Source organism: Tinamus guttatus, unplaced genomic scaffold (assembly GCF_059628265.1).
Source record: "Tinamus guttatus ecotype Peru unplaced genomic scaffold, ASM5962826v1 Tinamus_guttatus_pri_ptg000566l, whole genome shotgun sequence".
Taxonomy (NCBI): domain Eukaryota; kingdom Metazoa; phylum Chordata; class Aves; order Tinamiformes; family Tinamidae; genus Tinamus; species Tinamus guttatus.
Genome location: NW_028289100.1, coordinates 267412 through 286866, shown reverse-complemented (window position 1 = coordinate 286866; position 19455 = coordinate 267412). Strand labels below are relative to the sequence as shown.

At 46.6% G+C, this 19455-nt stretch overlaps 1 protein-coding gene across 2 annotated transcripts; it reads right to left on the bottom strand.

Annotated features, from left to right (window-relative positions):
* Positions 1-273: 273 nt before the first annotated feature.
* GLB1L2 (galactosidase beta 1 like 2) lies at positions 274-18633 on the bottom strand. 2 transcript variants are annotated; one of them, XM_088534556.1, is made up of 20 exons: positions 18538-18631; positions 13699-13758; positions 12727-12924; positions 12422-12490; positions 12029-12124; positions 11095-11203; positions 10767-10859; positions 9035-9116; positions 7244-7308; positions 5891-5975; positions 5602-5739; positions 4861-4941; positions 4484-4590; positions 3921-4067; positions 3445-3516; positions 3231-3309; positions 2551-2638; positions 1401-1515; positions 948-1064; positions 274-508 (listed from the first exon to the last, which is right to left on the bottom strand). In XM_088534556.1, the coding sequence occupies exons 1-20, from the start codon at positions 18618-18620 to the stop codon at positions 422-424; spliced, it is 1971 nt and encodes a 656-aa protein (XP_088390682.1). In that variant the 5' UTR covers positions 18621-18631; the 3' UTR covers positions 274-421. The 2 variants fall into 2 exon arrangements, with proteins under 2 accessions (XP_088390682.1, XP_088390683.1); XM_088534557.1 differs by lacking the exon at positions 13699-13758 and having other exon boundaries at positions 18538-18633.
* Positions 18634-19455: the final 822 nt, after the last annotated feature.

Genomic DNA, 19455 nt, shown 5'->3' with positions numbered 1-19455 from the left:
TGGCTACTCACATGTTCATCACCTCTTTTCTCCCTGTCTAATTATAAAAAGGAGGAGGCCAGTAGTAACACATTTGTAAAGTCACTGGAAAGCTGCGCTCCGTCTTCAGTTCAGGTGGCTTCTGTTCTGTCTCTGTCTCCTGCCTCCAGCACCTTTTTCTCCCCCACGATCACTGGGCTGCCCGTAACATGCAGCCACCCAGGCTCCGTGGTGCAGGGAGATGAGCTTCCACACCCGTCAATGAAACAACAGGCTCTGCTTCCTGGGGGCCTGTTCTCTCTTACCTGAACTTACTGCCAAAGGGCAAATCCTTAACCTGGGTCTAGTGGAAACTATCGTGCCCAAGTGCCCGGGCCATCGTGTCCCTAGACATGCAACCATGAATATCCAAGATGAACCAAACATGGAAAAGAAGCTCTCATCAGTCCACATACTGGGTCCTTCCTAAATAAGGTATGTCAACAGACTGTATTATGCGTCCTGCAGTTCGCTCTTCAAAAATGATGATCTGTGGAAGAGAAAGATATGCAAAGTTCCTACATACACAGGCTGAGCCACTTGACTTTCTAGGGGGAAATGGCACATGAGGGTTGTTTAAGAGATCAGTCGATACGAGCTTTAACAGTTATTATGATGCTACAGTACTGCATGATGCGGAAAATGAATTAGCATCAAATGGGGTTAGTCTTGGTTTTGAACTTGATGCTGTGCTTTGAAGTTTAGCTGGCATCCTCGTCAAGCCTTAGTGGCTGCCAGAGCCATCCTCTCAGCCCGAGACCAGCACCTTCCCTGTCCTTCACACAGCTTGGGAGGTAACGCTCTCCTTTCTTGGCTTTTAAGTGGATTTTCAGCTGCAGATGAGCAGTTAACGTGCAGCACACTCCTACGTTTTGAGACATGCAAACAAGGGAAGAAAAAACAAACAAAAAAACACCTAAGCCTCTCACCTCGTTGCTCCCTTTCCATAACCAAGGGGCAGGAAGGTAGAGTGTTTCCTGAGGTCCAATTTTCCAGTAGCGGCCTAAGTTCCGACTGTTGACAAACACAACTCCTTTTTCCCAGCCCTAGAATCAGGACAGTACACACAATTACTGATGCAGCTGTATTACCTCGTTAGGATCCCCACAGGAAATTAACTCTACTTTCACACTTGCATTATTTCAGGCCACCTGCTGCAGACCCAAGCGAGCAAAACTGCTCTTCTGCTGAGAAAGATTTTCAACCTCCACATTTGCAAAATGGCAACACTAATGCAATCTCTTAACTGTATTGCTGCAGCAGGATCTAGAGATTTCAGTCAGGTACCAGGGATCTTGCTCTGTTTGTTGCGGAGGAGATAGTCTTTGCCTTAAAAACATTGCGTTCTCAGCAAAATGCAATGAAGAAGAAAAAAGACTTGCCTGTAGCTTCAAGAAAGTGTCCTGTGGCTGATGCTCTATCCACAGCCTTCCGCGAAAAAAAGCTGGCCCAACGAAGTAGTCTGGGACTGCACTCCATCCAGCAACATGTCGCAGGCTGCAAGGGAATGACCAAGCACAGCTAAGAGCAGGGAAGCACCGGGAACACTGCGAGAGCACTTCATGCTCGTGTGGACAGAGTCTCTTGCAGGGCTCCTTGTTTCCTCTCACGCCAAAACACCAAGCAGTTGCTTCCTGCTGGTAGTTGCTGCTGCTAATATTTACCCTGCTGCAAAGGGACAGGCTGTTTAGCTGCTGTAAATGTTCCAGGCAAGCACCTCGCTGGTCTCTCGCCTCCACATAAGGTACCTGTTTGGGGGTACCTGTCTCAGTCTTCATTACCTTGTGCTTGGCACATCAGTGAACTGCGAGTCTCTTACAAAAAGGAATGTATGGGGCTATCACCATCTCCAGTGCTTCACGGCAAAGTAAAAAAATCTCTGCCTAATGCTGAGTGGCAGAGCGCCCTTCCTTCTTCAAATGCTAATGCCATGGTGCAAGGTTTAAATGTATATGGCCTGCACAGGCTGCAGGAAGGGCTTTAAACATATGGTAAGGCTTTTTATATCCACTGAGAGAGGCTTGTTGACCAACCTCTGCTGGATTTCTTCCTCGGTCTTTCTTGAATTAAAGCAAAATAACTTAAAAAGCATGGAAGAGAGGAAGCCATCTGGACTTGTTAACATACTATTAGTAGCTTCCTAGAATTAATCCTTCCCTTGTGAGTTGCAATTATCAAATCCATCAGCCAGACTGCGAATTCCAAGAAAGATCCAAACTTCTCCAGCCTCTTGGTAGGTTGGCACACAGTGCTTCAGCTAAGCCACGCTTTTACCTGCCTGATCTAACCCAGCTACACAGGTGCTGAGGAAGCCTTTAAGTCCCCCACAGTGAGAGTATATTTTGCCCCTAAATAACGGTATAGATAAAGTGGTGCCATTTTCTGTACTACTTTGGGCAAAGCGACCAGAAAGGGACTTAAGAGTGCAGAGGTTTGCCTGCCTAGTGCCTTTCTGATAATTGAACCACTAGATTTTGTACCTTTGCAAAATAGTTTCAAATGAGGAAGAAAATTTAAAGAAATCAAACAAACCTTTTCATGAATCCAGGTTTCATCTCCAGACTGTAAATCTTGAAGTTCCTCAAGGGGGTTTTGTTCAAGAAAATGTCACCAATTAAGCCTGCAAGAGCAATGGGGGTAATGAAGAGTTGAAAAGCAGCTAAAGCTGATAGATTTTCCTATTTGAACACGAGGAACAGCAGGAGATGGAAAGCAGCCACATTCTGCTATGGAATTAGAGTCCATATGGTCCCATTGCTCATCCAGATTGAGAGGGGAAGAACATTACTATACTTTGGCCTCTCCACTCTCTCCTCTGCTTTAACTCACTAAGCTGTTAAACATCCTCCAAGCAGAAAAGATTGTTGGCACACACAGCAGATTTTTTTTGTTGTTGTTAATGTTGTTTTTTTACTTAGCTGCCCGTATATGGATTTTTCTAAAGTAGCAGATCAGTTAATTTTCTAATAGTAAAATAAACATGGGGAATCCAGCCCCCTAATTGCAGGATTGCTGCTGCTGAGATTGCCTAGAAACACAGAGACTTTATTCACCTTTGCTGCAGTAAAATGAAATTAGTCCACTCACGTGCTTAACTCTGTATACTTTCTGCACACAATTCCTCACTGAAATAGGATCTTGGCATTTCTACAGGGCTTAAACTCAGAGAACTGTCTGGGACATTGTGAGACTCCAAGAAAAGAAGGACTGACCTTTCCGCTGTTCATTCAAAGACAGGCCATAATTGACACGACCACGGTTCTCTACCAGAAGTCTTAATTGCCTGAATCCCTGTAAAAAAATGGAGCAGCTAGAGAAATGCATCAGGTGGAAGGCTCCCTCTTGACAGGTATGTCTCTTTAGAGCTCTAGGTTCTGTTATCCACATAGTACTGCCGTGAGTGCTCTCCACCTAGGAAGGACCTACCTGTCCTTCAGGAAGGGAGAGCTCCACTGTGTTGTAATCCAGCTCACCAACATACATGGTGTTCACAAACACCTGCAGAAGAAAGCACAAGAAAGCAGAGCAATTCCTCAGCAGGCAGACTAAGATCCTATGCTATGCAGGTTACTGGAACTCTCTTTGGGGCGGAAACTACCTCTGCTTGGGATGAGAACTCAGGATCAATATATGTGGGGGAAAAACTCACAAACCACAGTTCTCAGAACATTCAATACTGTGACATTTAAAGATGCTTTAAGCTTCAGTAGACCTGAACCTCAAGCCAAAATTTACAAATGATGAGGGTTTGGGCTTAGTTGTGAGGTGAAAGAGCGAATCCTAGTTCTGATGTAAGAAAACGCTCCATTTCAACTCACAGCTAGCCCATGTCCTGCCTGGTTGCCAAGCCCCAGGCACTGCCATTTGTGTGAGCTCAGTCATAGCTGCCTCGCCTGCCTCACCTGTGCTCGGTCACGAATATGGTCCCTCGAATGCAGGTGTCCACCACCAAATATGACAGTCTCGTAGAGCACGTATCCGTAGGACTGCCCGCTGCTGTCGTTCAGAGGCAGGTTTTCCATGTTTATTGGAAACTCGGATTTAATGGGCTGCAAAGAAGACACAAGTTTAACTGCAGACACAGCCTCTCGGTGCTCACAGGTCACAGAGGGGCATTCACTTTAGATAGGTGGTTCCACTCTCCCACAGATTGCATTTACCCTGGAGGCCTCCAGAAGCCCATTCCATTCTGAATTATTCTGTGGTTCTATAAAAACTACAGCAATGAAGACAAACGTACCAAGAAAGGGTGCCAAGGACTTGCAGGACTAGCATTCCCAAAGAACAGAAGTAGTAGGAGTAAAACGGGTCAGGTTAAAAAAAAAGGGTTTTCTTCTTTGAATATCCTTGACAAATGTTCCCTACCCTTACACTAATGAGGTAACATGCCAGTGCACTAATGGCCTTTCCCACCTAAGAGGCAGTGAGTCTTTGTGCTGAAATACACAGAAATTGATAGTACTACCTGTAAGAGAGATGGGATCACATCCCAGAGAGAGATATATTGATGCAACAGGATGGCACCGTATGATGCCTTGCTTTCAATCATGGGAGGCAGAGGCAGAGGCTGCCCTATGTTGCAAAAGAAAAGAAAAAGGAAAAAAAAGAGATACATTTAGGAATTATTTTCGATACAAAAGACAAACCAAAACAAAAAAAGACCCACAGGTTTAAGGCTCCTCTAGACCTCCTTTGACCATCTCCCTCCCATCTTTAGGAAAATGCTCCCAGCCAGTCAACTGAGCAGAGCCACAGGGCTCCAGCAGAAGGGCCACTTTAAAAAAGCCTGTGAATTACCACTGTAGGCTAAAACAGTATTTTGGCTCTTGGATTTATAATTACCAATGATCATGCTGAACAGCTGTCGGAGCTTGAAAAATTTGGACGTGTAGTCTCCAGCCTCTGTCAGCACAGCATCATAATCTGAAAAAGCAGCACATATGTTCTTAAAGACACACAGAGTCTCTAGAACAGCATCCACTCATATTGTCACCTTAAGAAATAAGAGCCCAAAACACAGTATTCTTGGTGCTGTATTATGGAAATCTACACCCTTCCATCTGTGTGAATGTGGCTGGGCCAGCATGGAGTTACTTAATTTGGAGAGGACCCACTCATTGTAGAGTAACATCCTCAGAGGGACCTAATCTGCACTGTCTATGATTTCACACATGATAAATTCAAAATATAACAATTCTAGCAAAGGACTATTGGGGTGAAAAGAGCTTTAAGGTACAATTTGACCTGATAAACTTCAAAAACAAAATAGTAGCTTCGATCATCATCTTTCCTTAGAAAGAAGAGCCAGTATGGAGATAACATGAAGTAAAGCCATCATCTGCAACTTCTATTCCCAATTCAGAATGAGGGGCTCCTTCACATCCTGGAATGGGACTAGAAATAGGAAACACTATGGTGAGCCCCTCTCATAGAGGCATCGTGTCTGGGCTGTGCTGCAGCTTGCCCCCGCACGAAGTGCTGTGCTGATCGTGTCTCAGTGCTGCTGCCACCTGCGCCAACCCGGGGCAGTGCCAGCTGCACTGTCACCACAGCTGCATAGGAACAGCAGGGACAAAAACTCACCGTAGCTGGTGACATCTGACTTGTATTCGTCAGCCTCCAAAGCACCACTCATGAAGCCAAAGTTGGTGCCTCCATGAAACATATAGAGGTTGATGGATGCTCCCAATTTGAGGATGCTGGCTACAGTATTCACCATTTCTGTAAAAGAAGGACAGTCCAGGAAGGCCAGAGACCAAGAAACTAGGCTAACACACTTCCCGAAATTTAACCAAAAGCGTGCTGTTTTTAATGGTAGCTGTTTGTGCAGCAGTAAACGCTCTCCATGTACAACACACAATTTGGTGCTCACCATCTGCATCAAAGACATAGTGAGGGCCTCCCCAGTTATCAAACCATCCAGTCCAGTACTCCATTACCATCTTGGGCTGATCTCTCTGTATCAAAACAAAGGCAAAGAATTAGAATGCAGACAGGGCAGTTCAGTGCTCATCCCTATTTTCTACAGAAGCATTGTTCCAATGTAGTTTGGACACATGGTTTACAACACAGGCTTCTTATCAAGTTGGCAGAAGAAAAAGAAAACAAAAACAGCTACAGAGCTCTGGACAAGTGCAGAACAAGCTACCGTGGGCAGCAAAGGTACTACAGACAATGCTGCATATACTTGCTTGATAGAGCTGTAGCAAAAAGACAAATAAATTGTCACTGTTTAGCTTGTGCTAGAAATCCACATTTATAAATGTCTCCTTATCAGCTATGGCACTGCCAGCTGACAGTTTGCAGGTGCACTGCAGCCACTGCTTGCCAAGGTAGGAACAGCAGACCTTAGCAGCTTAATGCCTTTTTAATGCTGCATATGGTGTTGGCAGGAAAGCATTAGCCTTTGCACAAATTAGGTCTTCATTAAAAAGGCCCTGCACACAGAGCAATTGCTTCCCATTCGTCACTGCTCGCCAGCTCCCTGCTCTCCTGTAGAATTCCAGCCTGGCCCAGAGCAGGATGCCCTAGGCCTGCCGGGCACTCCCTGTCCTGTACTTATTTCTAGCCAAGGCAGTTGTGCCCTTTACTTGATAGGGGCTTTATCCTGTGCTAAACGAAATGGCCAAGATTAGTAGCATTAGAGAAACTCATGTTTCATTAGGAGAAACAACTGCAGGTGCACGTAACAGTCTGATTGCTGCAGGTTCGGGCCAGTTCTTCATAATGTTTAATCATCAGTAAATCAGTAGCTCAGCAAACCAGTCAAAGAAGGAGCATTTTTGCCCTCTGGAATAAGAGACCATAACAAGGAAAAGGCATCCTTAAGGCAATGGATGACAGGTTTCCTATCTTGCAATTATTAAGTGTGGCAAAGGAGGTACTGGCTTCTGCTGGGCCGTGTCGTGTTTGTGTATTCAGTTTGTGGGAAAGGTGCTACTTGCTCTTCCTTTGCAGAGTTTAGGGAATATTGTAAGACCTAAAGGTGAAAACACAAACAGCAGAAACTCTCTTGCCTTTCAGCAGGTGCTAGAGAACAGCATCCTTATAACCTTTTTCCAGAGAAATGAGCAGGAATGTTTTCACTGATTCCAGAAGGACTTAGTCTAATGAGAAGGAAGTCCAGAGTATCTGCCAAAACCCTCCTACCAGACTATCCATACTGCATTTCTAATGCTGGCCTGGAACATCTGTAAGAACAAAGACAAGCTTTTCTGCACTCTACCTGTACTGTGTCCAGATATTTCAGGATCCCAGGTTCCAGTTTCTGAAAATTAACAGTGGCCAGTGCTATTGGAAAAGAAGAAGCTTTCATTAATTTAGACACATACAAAAAGCTCTCACTTGGAGAAGCATTTCCTTGGCATCAGCCAGCCTCAGGTCAGGCAGAGCTGTAACATCTTCTGAATCACCAAAAATCCTCCTTTGAAATTTCCCATCCAAGCCTTCACCTAGAATGCAGAACCTGGACCACGGCACACACTGGAATCCTCACAGGCCAACTTTCTAGCTTGAATATTCAGATACTTGAAAGAGCATCAGAGCACCTTATGGGGTGTCACAAGCCTTCATTAGAGGCTCTGAAGCACTTGCAGATCCTCAGATAAAAGGCACCACGTAAAGGCAAACTTATTATTAGAAAGACATATCTGGATGTCACAGTGATCTCCCAGGCTTTGGCTGGCAGGCTGTATCTTACAGCTTGTCATGTCTGGGGGTGGGTGACAGAAACCACAAACAGGTGAAGCAGATAGAGGCTGTAATTGGAAGGTGGAGCTGTGCTTCTGCCTTGGGCAGCATGGGCAAAGCAGCAACTGGGTTGTGCACCTGGACATCTAGCAAAGTGCTGTGTGCTCTTCAAGCAGGAGTGTGGGAAGACCCGTCTGCAGACACTGATGCACCAGTGTCCCCACCCCTGGTACATGCTCGTCGTCACACTGAAGGCATTTCTTCCAGGAGCCTCAGAAATTTCAGGAGAAATAGTGTGAGTCTATATTAAAAACTGACTTATTACAAAAGAGTTGGTATCAACCCCAGCCCTTGTTCTGTCAGACAGAGAACTTGAAACAGAATATTTACAGGAGCAAAAGCTGACTTCTCACTGTTTATACCTTTGTTTAATAGGCTGCTCTATGGAGCATGCTAAAATGAAGGATTTGGCATGGGCAAACAAGGTGGGAGAGCACAACAAAATAGGATTAAGCATCTGTGTAATACATCAGCTGGCCCTGAAGGCAAACGCAGTTCTGCTCCTGACACATATCAAAAGTACATCACTGAAAATGCTGCAACCACTGAATAAAGGCTAGCCAACAAGGCCAAGTCTCGAGCCCTGCCCAGGATTTTTTTTCTCTGCAGAACACCAAAGTGGCTGTTCCTGGAACTAACAGGAATCCAGAAACGCTTCCCGGAAAGAAATTGAGCTGCTACTAGTAAGAAGAACAAGCAAGAGCGGAATCACTGCATTACGTTTCAACTCCTATCTGGACTCTTCTCTATTTTCCTACCCATTTCTATGGTGGATTCTGTTCTTTCCTGTGTTGGTTTCATAACCACCTTGCCACTATGTTACTTTGAGCCCTAGTTATTCCACACATTTGATTACTTGCCATGTTGACTCTAATGAATAGACTATTATGACATCTAAGAGGCAAATCGATATCAAAGAGCATGCAACACATTGGAAAAGATAACTCCAACCACGCACGAGCTCCGAGGTAGTAAACATTCCCACAGAAAATGGTGAGGTCTGGATAGGGATTTCCACACCAGCCCTTCTGAACACAAGCTCACTGGCGGGGAGAGAGTGACCCTACGTGGTCATGGCTGGAAACTGCTGCATTCTAAAAAAAAATAATTTTGAAGAGGGCCATCCGACTTGTGATGAAGGACCATGAGTTCAGACTTACTCAATTTGCTCTTCTCATGTTTCCATTTAAAAATAAGAGGAGAAGGAAGAGCAGGGAAAAGCTTTCTTTCTAGTTATCTCTTACCTTGCTCTCCTACAAGCACATACCTCCCTCCACGAAGCCAAATGACAGCCCATTCTTGTTGTCTGAAGTCATTAACATTTCCACAATCCCTCTGCTTAGCAGAGCCTAAATTAAAAAGAGCAAAGACATTGTGTTAACACATTGTGTTTAGTGTTTGTTGAGATACTTAGTGGTTAAAGTATAAAATCTCTCTTCCCTAGGGGGTAACAGAACTGGCCTTGAGCAGTTCTGTGCTCTGATGGCCTGTGACATCTCCCATTACTCCTGAAGCATCCCTGTCCAATTTTTCCAGCTTGAAGATGTCTGGAAAATCTTGCTTTGTTTTACAAAGCAGGATCAATCTCTCACTGACCCATCAAGCATCAGGATTTTATCCTTCTGTTGTCACTAAATTTAAACCTTAACAGAGGTTAGTATCTGACAAAACTCAGCTACTGAGGGAGCTGGAATTTCTAACAAACTGTATTAAGATAATTCTTTAAGGGCTGCATTATACTAAGTTTCTCCCCCTCACTTTCTTTTTTAAGTATGAGTGTAAAATGAAGAAATGAGACACCAAAATCCATCACAGGATTGCAAGTTGCAGGAGAGAACCCAGGAATAGAAACAGTGTCTGAGTCAGACACAGGTGTATGCTCAGCTAATCCCAGCTCATGTACTGTGCACGGAGGGAGGTGTGAATGCTCCCTTTCATGGCACAGCGATCTTGGGAAGGGAAGATACTGCACTGAGAGGGTGAGATAAGGACAAGGCTTTTTTTTTCTTTTTTTAATGGCTATATAAATCTCAGAAAGATTGCAACACCATAATGTATGCTACGTGCAGATGTGAAGCAATCAGCTTGCCACATTCAAAGTTCAGAGTCCACACCAGAAAACAGTCTAGGCGTCCAAAGTCCCAGCCCACCTGTGCTAACATAAGATCCCACTCCAGCCCACACCTAAAAGGAAGTCCTGCAAGTGCTGCTTTCCCTCATTTTCTTGCACACAATACTAGAATATGAGCAAACAGTGTGGCAGAAATATGCCCATGGAGCTGGAAAGGAAACGTCAGCTGTTCTGACACGTCCGTGAAACGCTGTGAGCTCTTTAGTCATTGGCACAGGAAAAGCATGCACTGTGTTGGTGAACTGTGCAGGCAGAGCAGAATGCTTTTAGCTAACACACCTCCATGCCCTACCCGTTACAAGCCATTTACTTACGTGCTTGTTGTGGGTGTGTGATACAGGGAGGGAAACCATATTGATGTAACAGAAAACCTTGACAGATTTGTTCAGATGGCCTTGAATCTGCTCATATGAGATGTATTCATATTTAGCCCTCTAATCAGCCTTAAATAACTGTACAAGATGGAGGAGCAGAAGCAAGCACCACTATAAGCAGATTAGGACTCCTGTCACAGTTTCTTTGGTTGAAGAGCCTCTATAACTTGCGAGCAATAAAATGACCTGAGCTAGAGTTAACCCAGTTAGGTTTTCAACTGGATGCTCAACTCCCCAAAGGGTTTCAGGAAGATCTGATAAGGTTGTAGCAGAAGAGCAAGTGTAAAATTTATGCAACAAACTTGAGCTAATCAGCATCATCACGCAGTTACAGTGGAGAATGGCAGCTGATATCATCTGTTTGAAAGTACAGTTGTCCTCCATCCCATTTTCTGAAGAGATGCTGAAGGTTATTCAGAAGTGATACAGTACTACAAGGAAGGTGGCTCATGAAAGGGATTCAGCACAGAAAAGAGTACATGTGCCAACATTACCATTTTAACGTAGGTCATGTAGTTGGGGTCTTTGGCGTAGGAACCATATTCATTCTCCACTTGCACTGCAATGATGGGACCTCCTTTCTTGTACTGTTTAGGGGAAAGTAAAAGAGAGAAGTTGGTCACCCTGATTTCTACGTGTAACAAAATAGGTAGAGCTGAAGGAATGACATGGACAACTATAACCCACGTTGCTTCCTAAACTAAAGCTAGTGGATTTGTTGTTGCTTTGACCTGCTGCTGTTACTACGTCAACACTCATGTGTGCAGCTCACCTGCAGGTGGTCCCCACTTGGGGACAGAGAGGGTGACAGGTGGTACTTGCCTGAAGAGGGACTACAATAGTCATTAAGTGATCAAAATAGGCATCCACAGCTTCGGTGAAGCCCTTGTAGGTTGTCCTCAGCTGCATTTCTGGGTCTTGCAGTAGCCAACTGTGAGAAAAGCAGCAAATGGAAATGTGTTAAGAGTGGAATTCAATATTCAGTCATCTCTGGCCTTACTGATGACATATTCATTGCTCATACTATAATGGAGGGCTAACTACCACTTCTTAGCAGGAGTAGCTGTACTATCATCTTCAAGTTCCTGACAAACCTTTACAGCTCTGAGACATGAGAAAATGGTAACAATTATGAGAAATAATCCCCATATTTTATCTGAGTCAGGTGTCTCCTCTGAGGCTCACGCTGTGAAGGTAAAGAAAACAGGTGATATGAAATGTGGCACTGGTTGCACTGGGATCTAGTAACCAGACAAGTCTCTGTGGATGTTTTCAGCTCAATTCCCAAAGTCTCTTACCAACAAGCTGTGTCCTTTAGGAGAAAACACAGGAGTTTAGAAAAGTTATGGGCCTTTATTACTGCCAGCTCTCCATTTGCATGTTCTGGAAAGACTTTTGAAATGAACCCAAGGCACAGCAAATACTTAAGCCGAGCTGCAAATATTACTATTCATATTTTAGAGACAGTCAAGTTACAAAGATAATTGAAGGTGGGTTTCCCAATTCCATTTTCTTGCCATAACTTTTATGCCATAACAAAATTATTGTTTTAAAAAACAACTGCTCAAAAAATATCCTGGTTCCAAGCCTACTAGCTCCACTGCTTAGGAAATAACAAAATGGATATTCATCTGCTTTGGGGACAGAGAAAATCAACTCTTCCCATAACAGACACCCATTCTGAATCTCTGGAGGGGGCTCAACTGTATGATCGGGGCTGTCCTACCAGACTTGCCTCTACTGTTTGCACACTTACCTGGGCAGGCCGCCAAGGTCCCATTCAGAGCAGATATAAGGTCCAGGGCGCAGAATCACCCACAGTCCAATTTTAGCTGCCAGTGACAGGAAGGCCCTAGAGATCCAGACAGCACAATTACTGACTGAAGAACCCACACTCCATGCACTCCTAATATACCTAACACTGTGGAACCTTAGGTACCAGAAGCAGCAGAAAAGTGCTTGATAAAGCAGCTATACTGGATTGATACTAAACCTTTTCATTCCCAGGACTCCAGAAAGCAAGGGAAGAAGAGTCTCCATTGCCAAAGGCAGCAGCCTAGCTTCAGAAGCATCCTTCACCTCGAGCCACCACATACACCCTCCCCTCAGAGCAGGAGCATTCAACCACAGAACTGTGTGCACCACGTACTCTAGATCCAGGTTTCGGCTGAAGTCGAACTTCCCTCTTGCTGGTTCGTGAAGGTTCCATGGCACATACCTGAAATGCAGAATTAGGGCAGTGGAGATACAGTGCCAAAAGGACGCTGCATTTGCTCAGCAAAGAAAAAACTGTGCATATACTTTGTTAGTCAAATACGGATGCAGAGCTGATTGCGTATAGATATTACAAGTGCTCCAAGATACTGTTATGGCCCACTGAAGTTAATGGCAAAGACCCCAACAACTACCACGGTCATGGGGACTGCTAGGAAGTTTAATAGTGAGGACACTTACGTCGTGAGAGTGTTTAAACCACATGCTTTCATCTTAAGCATGCGATCCTCCCAGTATTCCCTGGGGACTCGGAAGTAGTGCACGGAGCCCCCGAAGACGCGGAAGGGCATTCCCTCCAGCAGGAAGTGCGAGCTCTCCGTCTGCAGGCCCAGCGTCCTCCCCCACAGCCGCAAGGGCACCAGCTCGCTCCAGTTAAACCTGCGAGAGAGGGAGAAGGGAACGTCTCAGCATCCAGGCGGGAGGAAGGGAATGGGGCCCCTGCGGGAGACGCCGCTTGGCGGGATAGCGCTGGCCCTCCTACTTCTAAGGTATGTGCTTTGTCATACAGGTTTTCCAGAAGATTTTGGAAGCTGCCTCGGCTGCGTGTTTAACATTCGTTTCCCTAGTAGTGCCTGTCCTGTATGCCCCAAGCGCCTCTAACGCTCTCCACAAGTGAAACGTGGCACTTCTCAGGCAGAGATTGCAAAACTAACTTGCTGGATTTACAAGATGGGGCGGTTATCACTCACAACAGGTTGGTTCCTGCAAGCAAGAAACTACTTCCTACTGCCTTATGACACTGCTGATTTCGTCCTGCTTGAATCAATTTCCTTGAGTCTCGGGATCCACAGCAGTTCCAGAAATCCAGTCCCCATTCCAGAACTTGGCATCTGCACCCAGCCCCGACAATAGCAGCTTGTTCCTCTAAGACGTCATCAGAGCCAGATGCAAGAAAACAAATTCCAGGCCCAAGCCAGCAGGACCGACCCACACATTAGAAATGTCCTATCTGGGGCGGGAAATAGCTAAACTCCTGGCTGTTCTCTACACGAAGCAGGGAAGTAGTGGAAGGAAGGACTTCTCGTGGCTCAGAGGGATGGGTCAGCAGGAGCCTGCAGCGACTACCTGGCCTCCAACACAAGGACACTAAGGGGAGCTAAACCTAAGGCTTCCAGCACACGGCCCGGGCTGGCTGACAAGCACAGAGGGTACCTGTGTAGCACAGCATTCTCACAGGTCTCTGAAACAACCGGCAGCAGGCAAGGGTAATACCTGGAAAAGGAAGTCTGGATTAGACATCACTGCCTTCAGTCAACGAGCACGCGGCTGGATTCATCACCAAACCATTTACAAGTAGCACTAAGCAAGGGAAGAGCAACGTGGTCCGATCGGAACCTGCAGGAAGGTGCAGCAAGGGCAGAGCTCCGCTGCTGCGAACACGGCAATGCTCTAATTATGGAAAAGAGGCGAGAAAGACAGAATTGTTGCATTTAAAGGGAGGTCGCCTGAACAGGGAAAGAATCAAAACTGCCCCTCTGCACAAGAAAATGAGGAAAGCAAAGGAAGAGTAGGAAATCACAGCTGCGCCTCCGTCTGTTGCATGGTGGCAACTGGGAGGCAGAAAGCCCAGAGGAGAGAGGAAATACAACATTCCAATTTCAGAAGTTTAGGTTGAAAAACAAACAAACAAACAAACAAAACCCCTAATTTTCAATCAGTTTCTGACCTAGATAAAGCCCTAGCTAAAGCTTACACCTGCACACAGGACTAACGCTGCCAGGGCCACTGCGGGCGGCATGAGCCCGGCCCTCAGGAAGTATTCGAGGCCAGATAAAAATAAACAAATCACTTAAGCTTATCTCCTTAATCCTGCACCTAACTTAGCTGGCAAGTTCCCTTCGAGATTCCTACCTCAAAAACTCCCTGCCTCCTGTGTTTCCTGGCACTGTAGTGTGCAAGGCTGGTGACAGGGCGAGCAACGCTGAAGAAATATTTATGCTGAGGCTAATAATTGGATTATCCTGTAATCCACCATAATAATCAGGAATTTTCCAGCTAAGATGGTCTCCAAAGGTAATGGTTAATGATGCTCTAGATGTCTAATACGTGCAGTGGCAATGAGAAATGACTGCTCCAACACAGTGTCCCTCCAGCGCAGGGGCTGCATTGCAGAGGTTAAAGAAAGGCCTGATCCAAAGCCCCAGCCAAAGTACCCTGAATTCAGTGGGAAAGTTTCCCCTTGATCCTGATGATGGTCCTTGGAGCAGGTCCCTGAAAATGACTGCACTGGAGTCTATCCATGGGGATTGCTATTAGAGCTGGGATTTAGTCTTCAAAAACAATGATAAATAATCTAATGACTATTACAGCACTTTTTTTCTGCATTTCTTTAGCATTAAAAGGCATTCATAAAGTTTCATTATATTTTTACATCTCAAAGAAGGAAAGAGTTGGCTTTCATTGTGTTTTAAAAAATAGCTTACATCTATCTTGGCTCCTCAGAGCAGTTATTAGACTTTGATAACATCTGGAAAGGAAGGAAAACTACTGCATACATGTATAGATACTAAGTATAGCAGGACAAAAAAATTGAATCTCTCATCATAGCATTCAAATAAAGGAGAAAAGAGACTATACAGGGCCTTGTGTGGCAGAGGAAATAGCAAAAGCCAGTTTCATCAGGGACAATAGCCACAAAGTTGGTGATAGCGCCAACATTTTCTACTAGCCAAAAAAGTTCTCAAAAACCTCTTTAATACACTGTGCTTCAAATCATCTAGGGATCTTAGCATTAAGATTGTCTTTACAGTTTATTGATAATCATTGACTAAAGGGAGATTTTTTTTAATGCACTGAGTATCATTTTTACACTTCAAATCATGTCAAATTCATCTGGGAATAGCCTTGACTTTTGCCCTTTTTGCCCTTTTCTGAGAAGAACAGCACCCTGCTGTCCAGGAAGACCTCTTCTTGCACAGAAACATCTCTCAAATAGTCTTGCTATGTGGTGGTATTTCACGTGTCTCCTGTACCATGTGTGCAACGATGCTAAAAATCCAAAAATCCTGGTACAATTCCTCTTGGAATTCCTTGTTTCTCTCTTCCTTTCTCTCTCTCTTATCTTTTTGTTTTTTTTTTTTCAAGTAAGGTTACACTATTGACAGAGAATTTAATGGCAACTGGCAAGTAGCAATGAGGGTAGACACTGGGAGTAGGACTGAAGGTAAACGGAGGTTAAAAAGGCAAGTTAGGAGTGATAAAATTACTATAATGTCATAGGTTGTTTAGAGTTTTAGAGGTTACTGAGAATTGCCCATAATTTGCTTTACATTTCCCCAATACTTTTTGAATATTTTTGTTAGATAGTATTGAAAGGAGGTAGAATTACTGTGAGTTATATCATTGGAAGGAAAACATGGTCCTTGTTTAGGACATCCCCTGCAGTACTTGAGAGCTGTTGCTGTCCTTACTTCACAGCAAGGTCATTTCTGCCACTGCCATCCAGATGTCTGTCCTCAGAGCTTGTCTGAACATGGTTTTTCCTGCGGGCAGGGCCCCACGCTTGTGCCCTCCCCTCCTCTTTATTCCTTCTTGTTCTCCTCACACTGAACACCAGTGTATTTTTCTTGATTCAACTCTCAAACCATCAGTTTATGGAGTTGCACCAGTTTATCTCAAAAAGGAAACAAAGAGTATAGGCCCACTCCAAAGTATTGCTGTTTGATTTTTCTTTTTTTAATTGTGTTTGAATTGTTTTAGGTATTTGTAATATTTGTAATATTTAGGTATTTGTGTGCTTTTCTTTGTGTAGAAAGCACACAAAGTCAAACTGTAAGTGACCTTGCCATGTATTCCCCTGAATATCTCCTGAGCAGGAGTAGGGTGAGCGTAAAGAGTCATTTGAAGATCTTCCAAACCCGCCTGGATGCCACTCTGTCCCACGTGCTCTGGGTGTCCCTGCTTGATCAGGCGGGTTGGACTAGATGATCTCCAGAGGTCCCTTCCAACCTCAGCCATTCTGTGATTCTGTGATCACCTCGTTACTGATGATCTGGATTTCCACAGCCCAAAGCCCATCTGGGCTCTGTGCTGTCTCTTGAGAGCACTGTACAGCTCCCAGGAGACTTCTTCTCACTGCTGTAACAGGAACAGAGCCATCAAGTAATCTTTTTTGACGTTTTCCTAAAGCTCTACTTTGGCCTATTTTGTCCCTCTGCAGCCATTCCCCCCCTGCTCCAGCAAAGACTGGTTTTCCTGGTTAATCTCCAAGTTGCCCCTGTCCCAAAAAGTAAGGTCACTTGCGAGCACAGGGAGACACCACAGCACGTTCTGCAGCTGGTTCTCCCTCCTGTCATGCACACGCACAGGTCACCATCACCACCACCACTGCACAGAAGTATTTCTAGACCTGCGTTTCATGTGGCTCACAGAATTCTGTGCATTTTGCAGGGCAGGCAGAGCTGGACCAGTCACCGGGACTCCCAGAACACAAGCTGCAAAGCCAGGGCCACAACTGGAGTCTGGGCTGTAAAAAATAGCTTTAGATCACCAATTCCCTAGAGCAGAAGCATTGAAACCGGGTTGGACAAGTTAGTCCTCAGCAATTTGTCTTTATAAAACCTATATAGTGCAAACACTCCAAGGGGAATAGGAAAGCTAGCAGTTAATTCCTAAACCAGACAGCTATACTAACACATTTGTGTCTGTAAAAAAAAAACCTGGACGAAATCCTCTCTGCATGAGATATATTTAGCTTTGGTATTGCCCTACAACATACCCAGAAGAGCTGAGAGAGAACGGGGGGGAAATCACAGAGACACTTTGCTTTCTTCGGCAGTCCTAAAGGACATGTAGACATGGATGACTTCAGAGGACAAGGGACTTTATAGTTAAGCTATAAACTCTGCTTATATCAGCCTCACAGGACTTGACTATTGTTCCGGGCTGCTTCTGCCCAGAAAAAAAAAAAAAAAGTGAAAGCCTGAGGTTGGACTCGCTGCTCCCCATCTTCTGTGGCAACCACAGCTGTCTCTGTCACACCAGGCCCAGGGACAGATTCAGGATAACCTGGCGAATGCTCAGTGCATTTTGTAGATCATTTTATCTCCCAATGACCTGAGCCAAGGATAAAACACTAGATAGCAATGAGTCTGGTGTTTAACAGATATGCTGCTCCAGAAGGCTCAGGCTCCTATGCTTTTGTCAGGTATTAGTTGGCAATAATCCTCTGCTAAGAACACACGTGGCTCAGTTCCAGGACCTACTCTAGAAAGAATTCTGCTTCCAATTAAGCCAAGAGCCATCAAGGGCTCTCCACATCTTCAAAGACCAGGAACTTCCCACTACAATTTTAAAAGCCCATTATAAAGTATCCAGGTTATACAAAAAGATGGGGATGATAATAAACAAATACATCTTCCCATGGCTGAATATCATCTCCAGGGCCTCGCTGTCAGGGACAACGGGGCTGGGAGTGAGGAGCTGCTGTCACTTGGCAACGAGAGGCTCCCTTCGAGCCTGCCCCTCGTGCTGAAATGCAGGACACGCTGCTCCGGGAGGCAGTTCTGCTCTCGGGAACCGCCAGATCCACAACAGACACCGTCTAAACCGGCATCTGCAGCAGCTTCTTGTCAGCAGCGGCGGGCTGGAAATGGGACCGGCAGAAAGGAGAGGAGTCCACGCTTTTCTGAGAGGACCCACACGAGCAGGAGCTGCCCCAGAGCGAAGCGCGAAGGGAAGCTCTGCCGCGGGACGCCCGCGCAGATTCAGAGCCGGGCTGGATGTGACAGCGCGACCGCTCTGCAGAGCGCACGGCCCCGCGGGGCGACACCGAGCAGGGGTGGCGGTGCCGCCGAGGCCGCGTCTTGCCCGCTGCTTCTCACCACGGCCCGGCGAGCGCTGTGCAACGGGTGACGGCTAAGTCACCTCTGCAGCATCGCTCTGCGCGCTCCCCGCCCCGGAGCCGGCACCCGCCGCGAGCGACCCGACCGGACCCGCGCCGAGCCGCCCCGCGGCCGCTGTCCCCGCCGTGCGCGTGCCGGCGGCTCTCACCTGCGCACCAGCAGCCACAGCACGACGAGCAGCAGCGCGACGCCGCCGAGGCGGCGCTGCCGCCGCCCGCCGCACAGCCACATGGCGCCCGCTCGGCGCGGCTCGGCCCGGCCCGGTTCGGCCCGGCCCCCGCGGCCGCCGCCGCCGTTAGCGCGGCCTGCGGCACGGCCGCTCGCCGCGCCCCGCCGCCCATTGGCCGCGCCGCTGGGCGGGGCGAGGCGCGCCCCGCCGCCCATTGGCCGCGCCGCTGCCCGTCACGCGCCGCGTGCCCCGCCTCGGCCTCTCAGCGCTCGCAGGGGGCGGGTCCCCGCGCGCGGCGGGCACGGGGGTCCTGCGGCGCCTCGCGCGCCGCGACCGTTAACGGCCGCCGCGACCGTTAACGGCCAGCGGCCCCCTCGTTCCTCCGTAAAGCCGGAGAACTCCTGCCTTCCGCTGCCCTGCGGAACGGGCAGGAAGTCCAGGAGGGAGACGACCTGCGGCGCCCGTAGCAATGGCCTCCGATCAGCCAGTAAGTACAAACGTAGGACACGCACAGCGGCCACCAACCTCCTCGGGGCCTCTGCCAGCTCCCTTCCCCGCGCCCGGGACTAGGCACGGGGTGGGAGGGGAAAGAGGAGCTGCTTCTCCTTTGAAGAGACTCCATAACCAGGGGAGGTTGGAGATTGAACCTTTTCTTGAAGCTCCTTCCGTGGAAAACCTTCTCTGCTACCTCTGGTTAAAAGTTGGGAACACTTCACAAGAGAATTATCATCATCTCTGACACAGTTAATAAATTTATTACTGTAGCTTTACTGATTCCCAGTCTGAGGAAAAAATAGTCGAATTGATCAATATTTTTATTCCCTCTACAGCAGAGACTAGTGATTTGAGACAACAGTTTAGAAGTTTCTGTGCTTGACCTTATTTTGGCTTGCACCT

Excerpts from the sequence above, each read along its gene's own strand:
- GLB1L2 (XM_088534556.1), bottom strand. The coding sequence starts at position 18,620 with ATGTGGCTGTGCGGCGGGCGGCGGCAGCGCCGCCTCGGCGGCGTCGCG. Across the intron at positions 5,740-5,890 it reads CTATGTCTTTGATGCAGATG|AAATGGTGAATACTGTAGCC; the intron begins GTGAGCACCAAA and ends CTTCTTTTACAG. Across the intron at positions 1,516-2,550 it reads AAACCTGGATTCATGAAAAG|CCTGCGACATGTTGCTGGAT; the intron begins GTTTGTTTGATT and ends ATTCCCTTGCAG.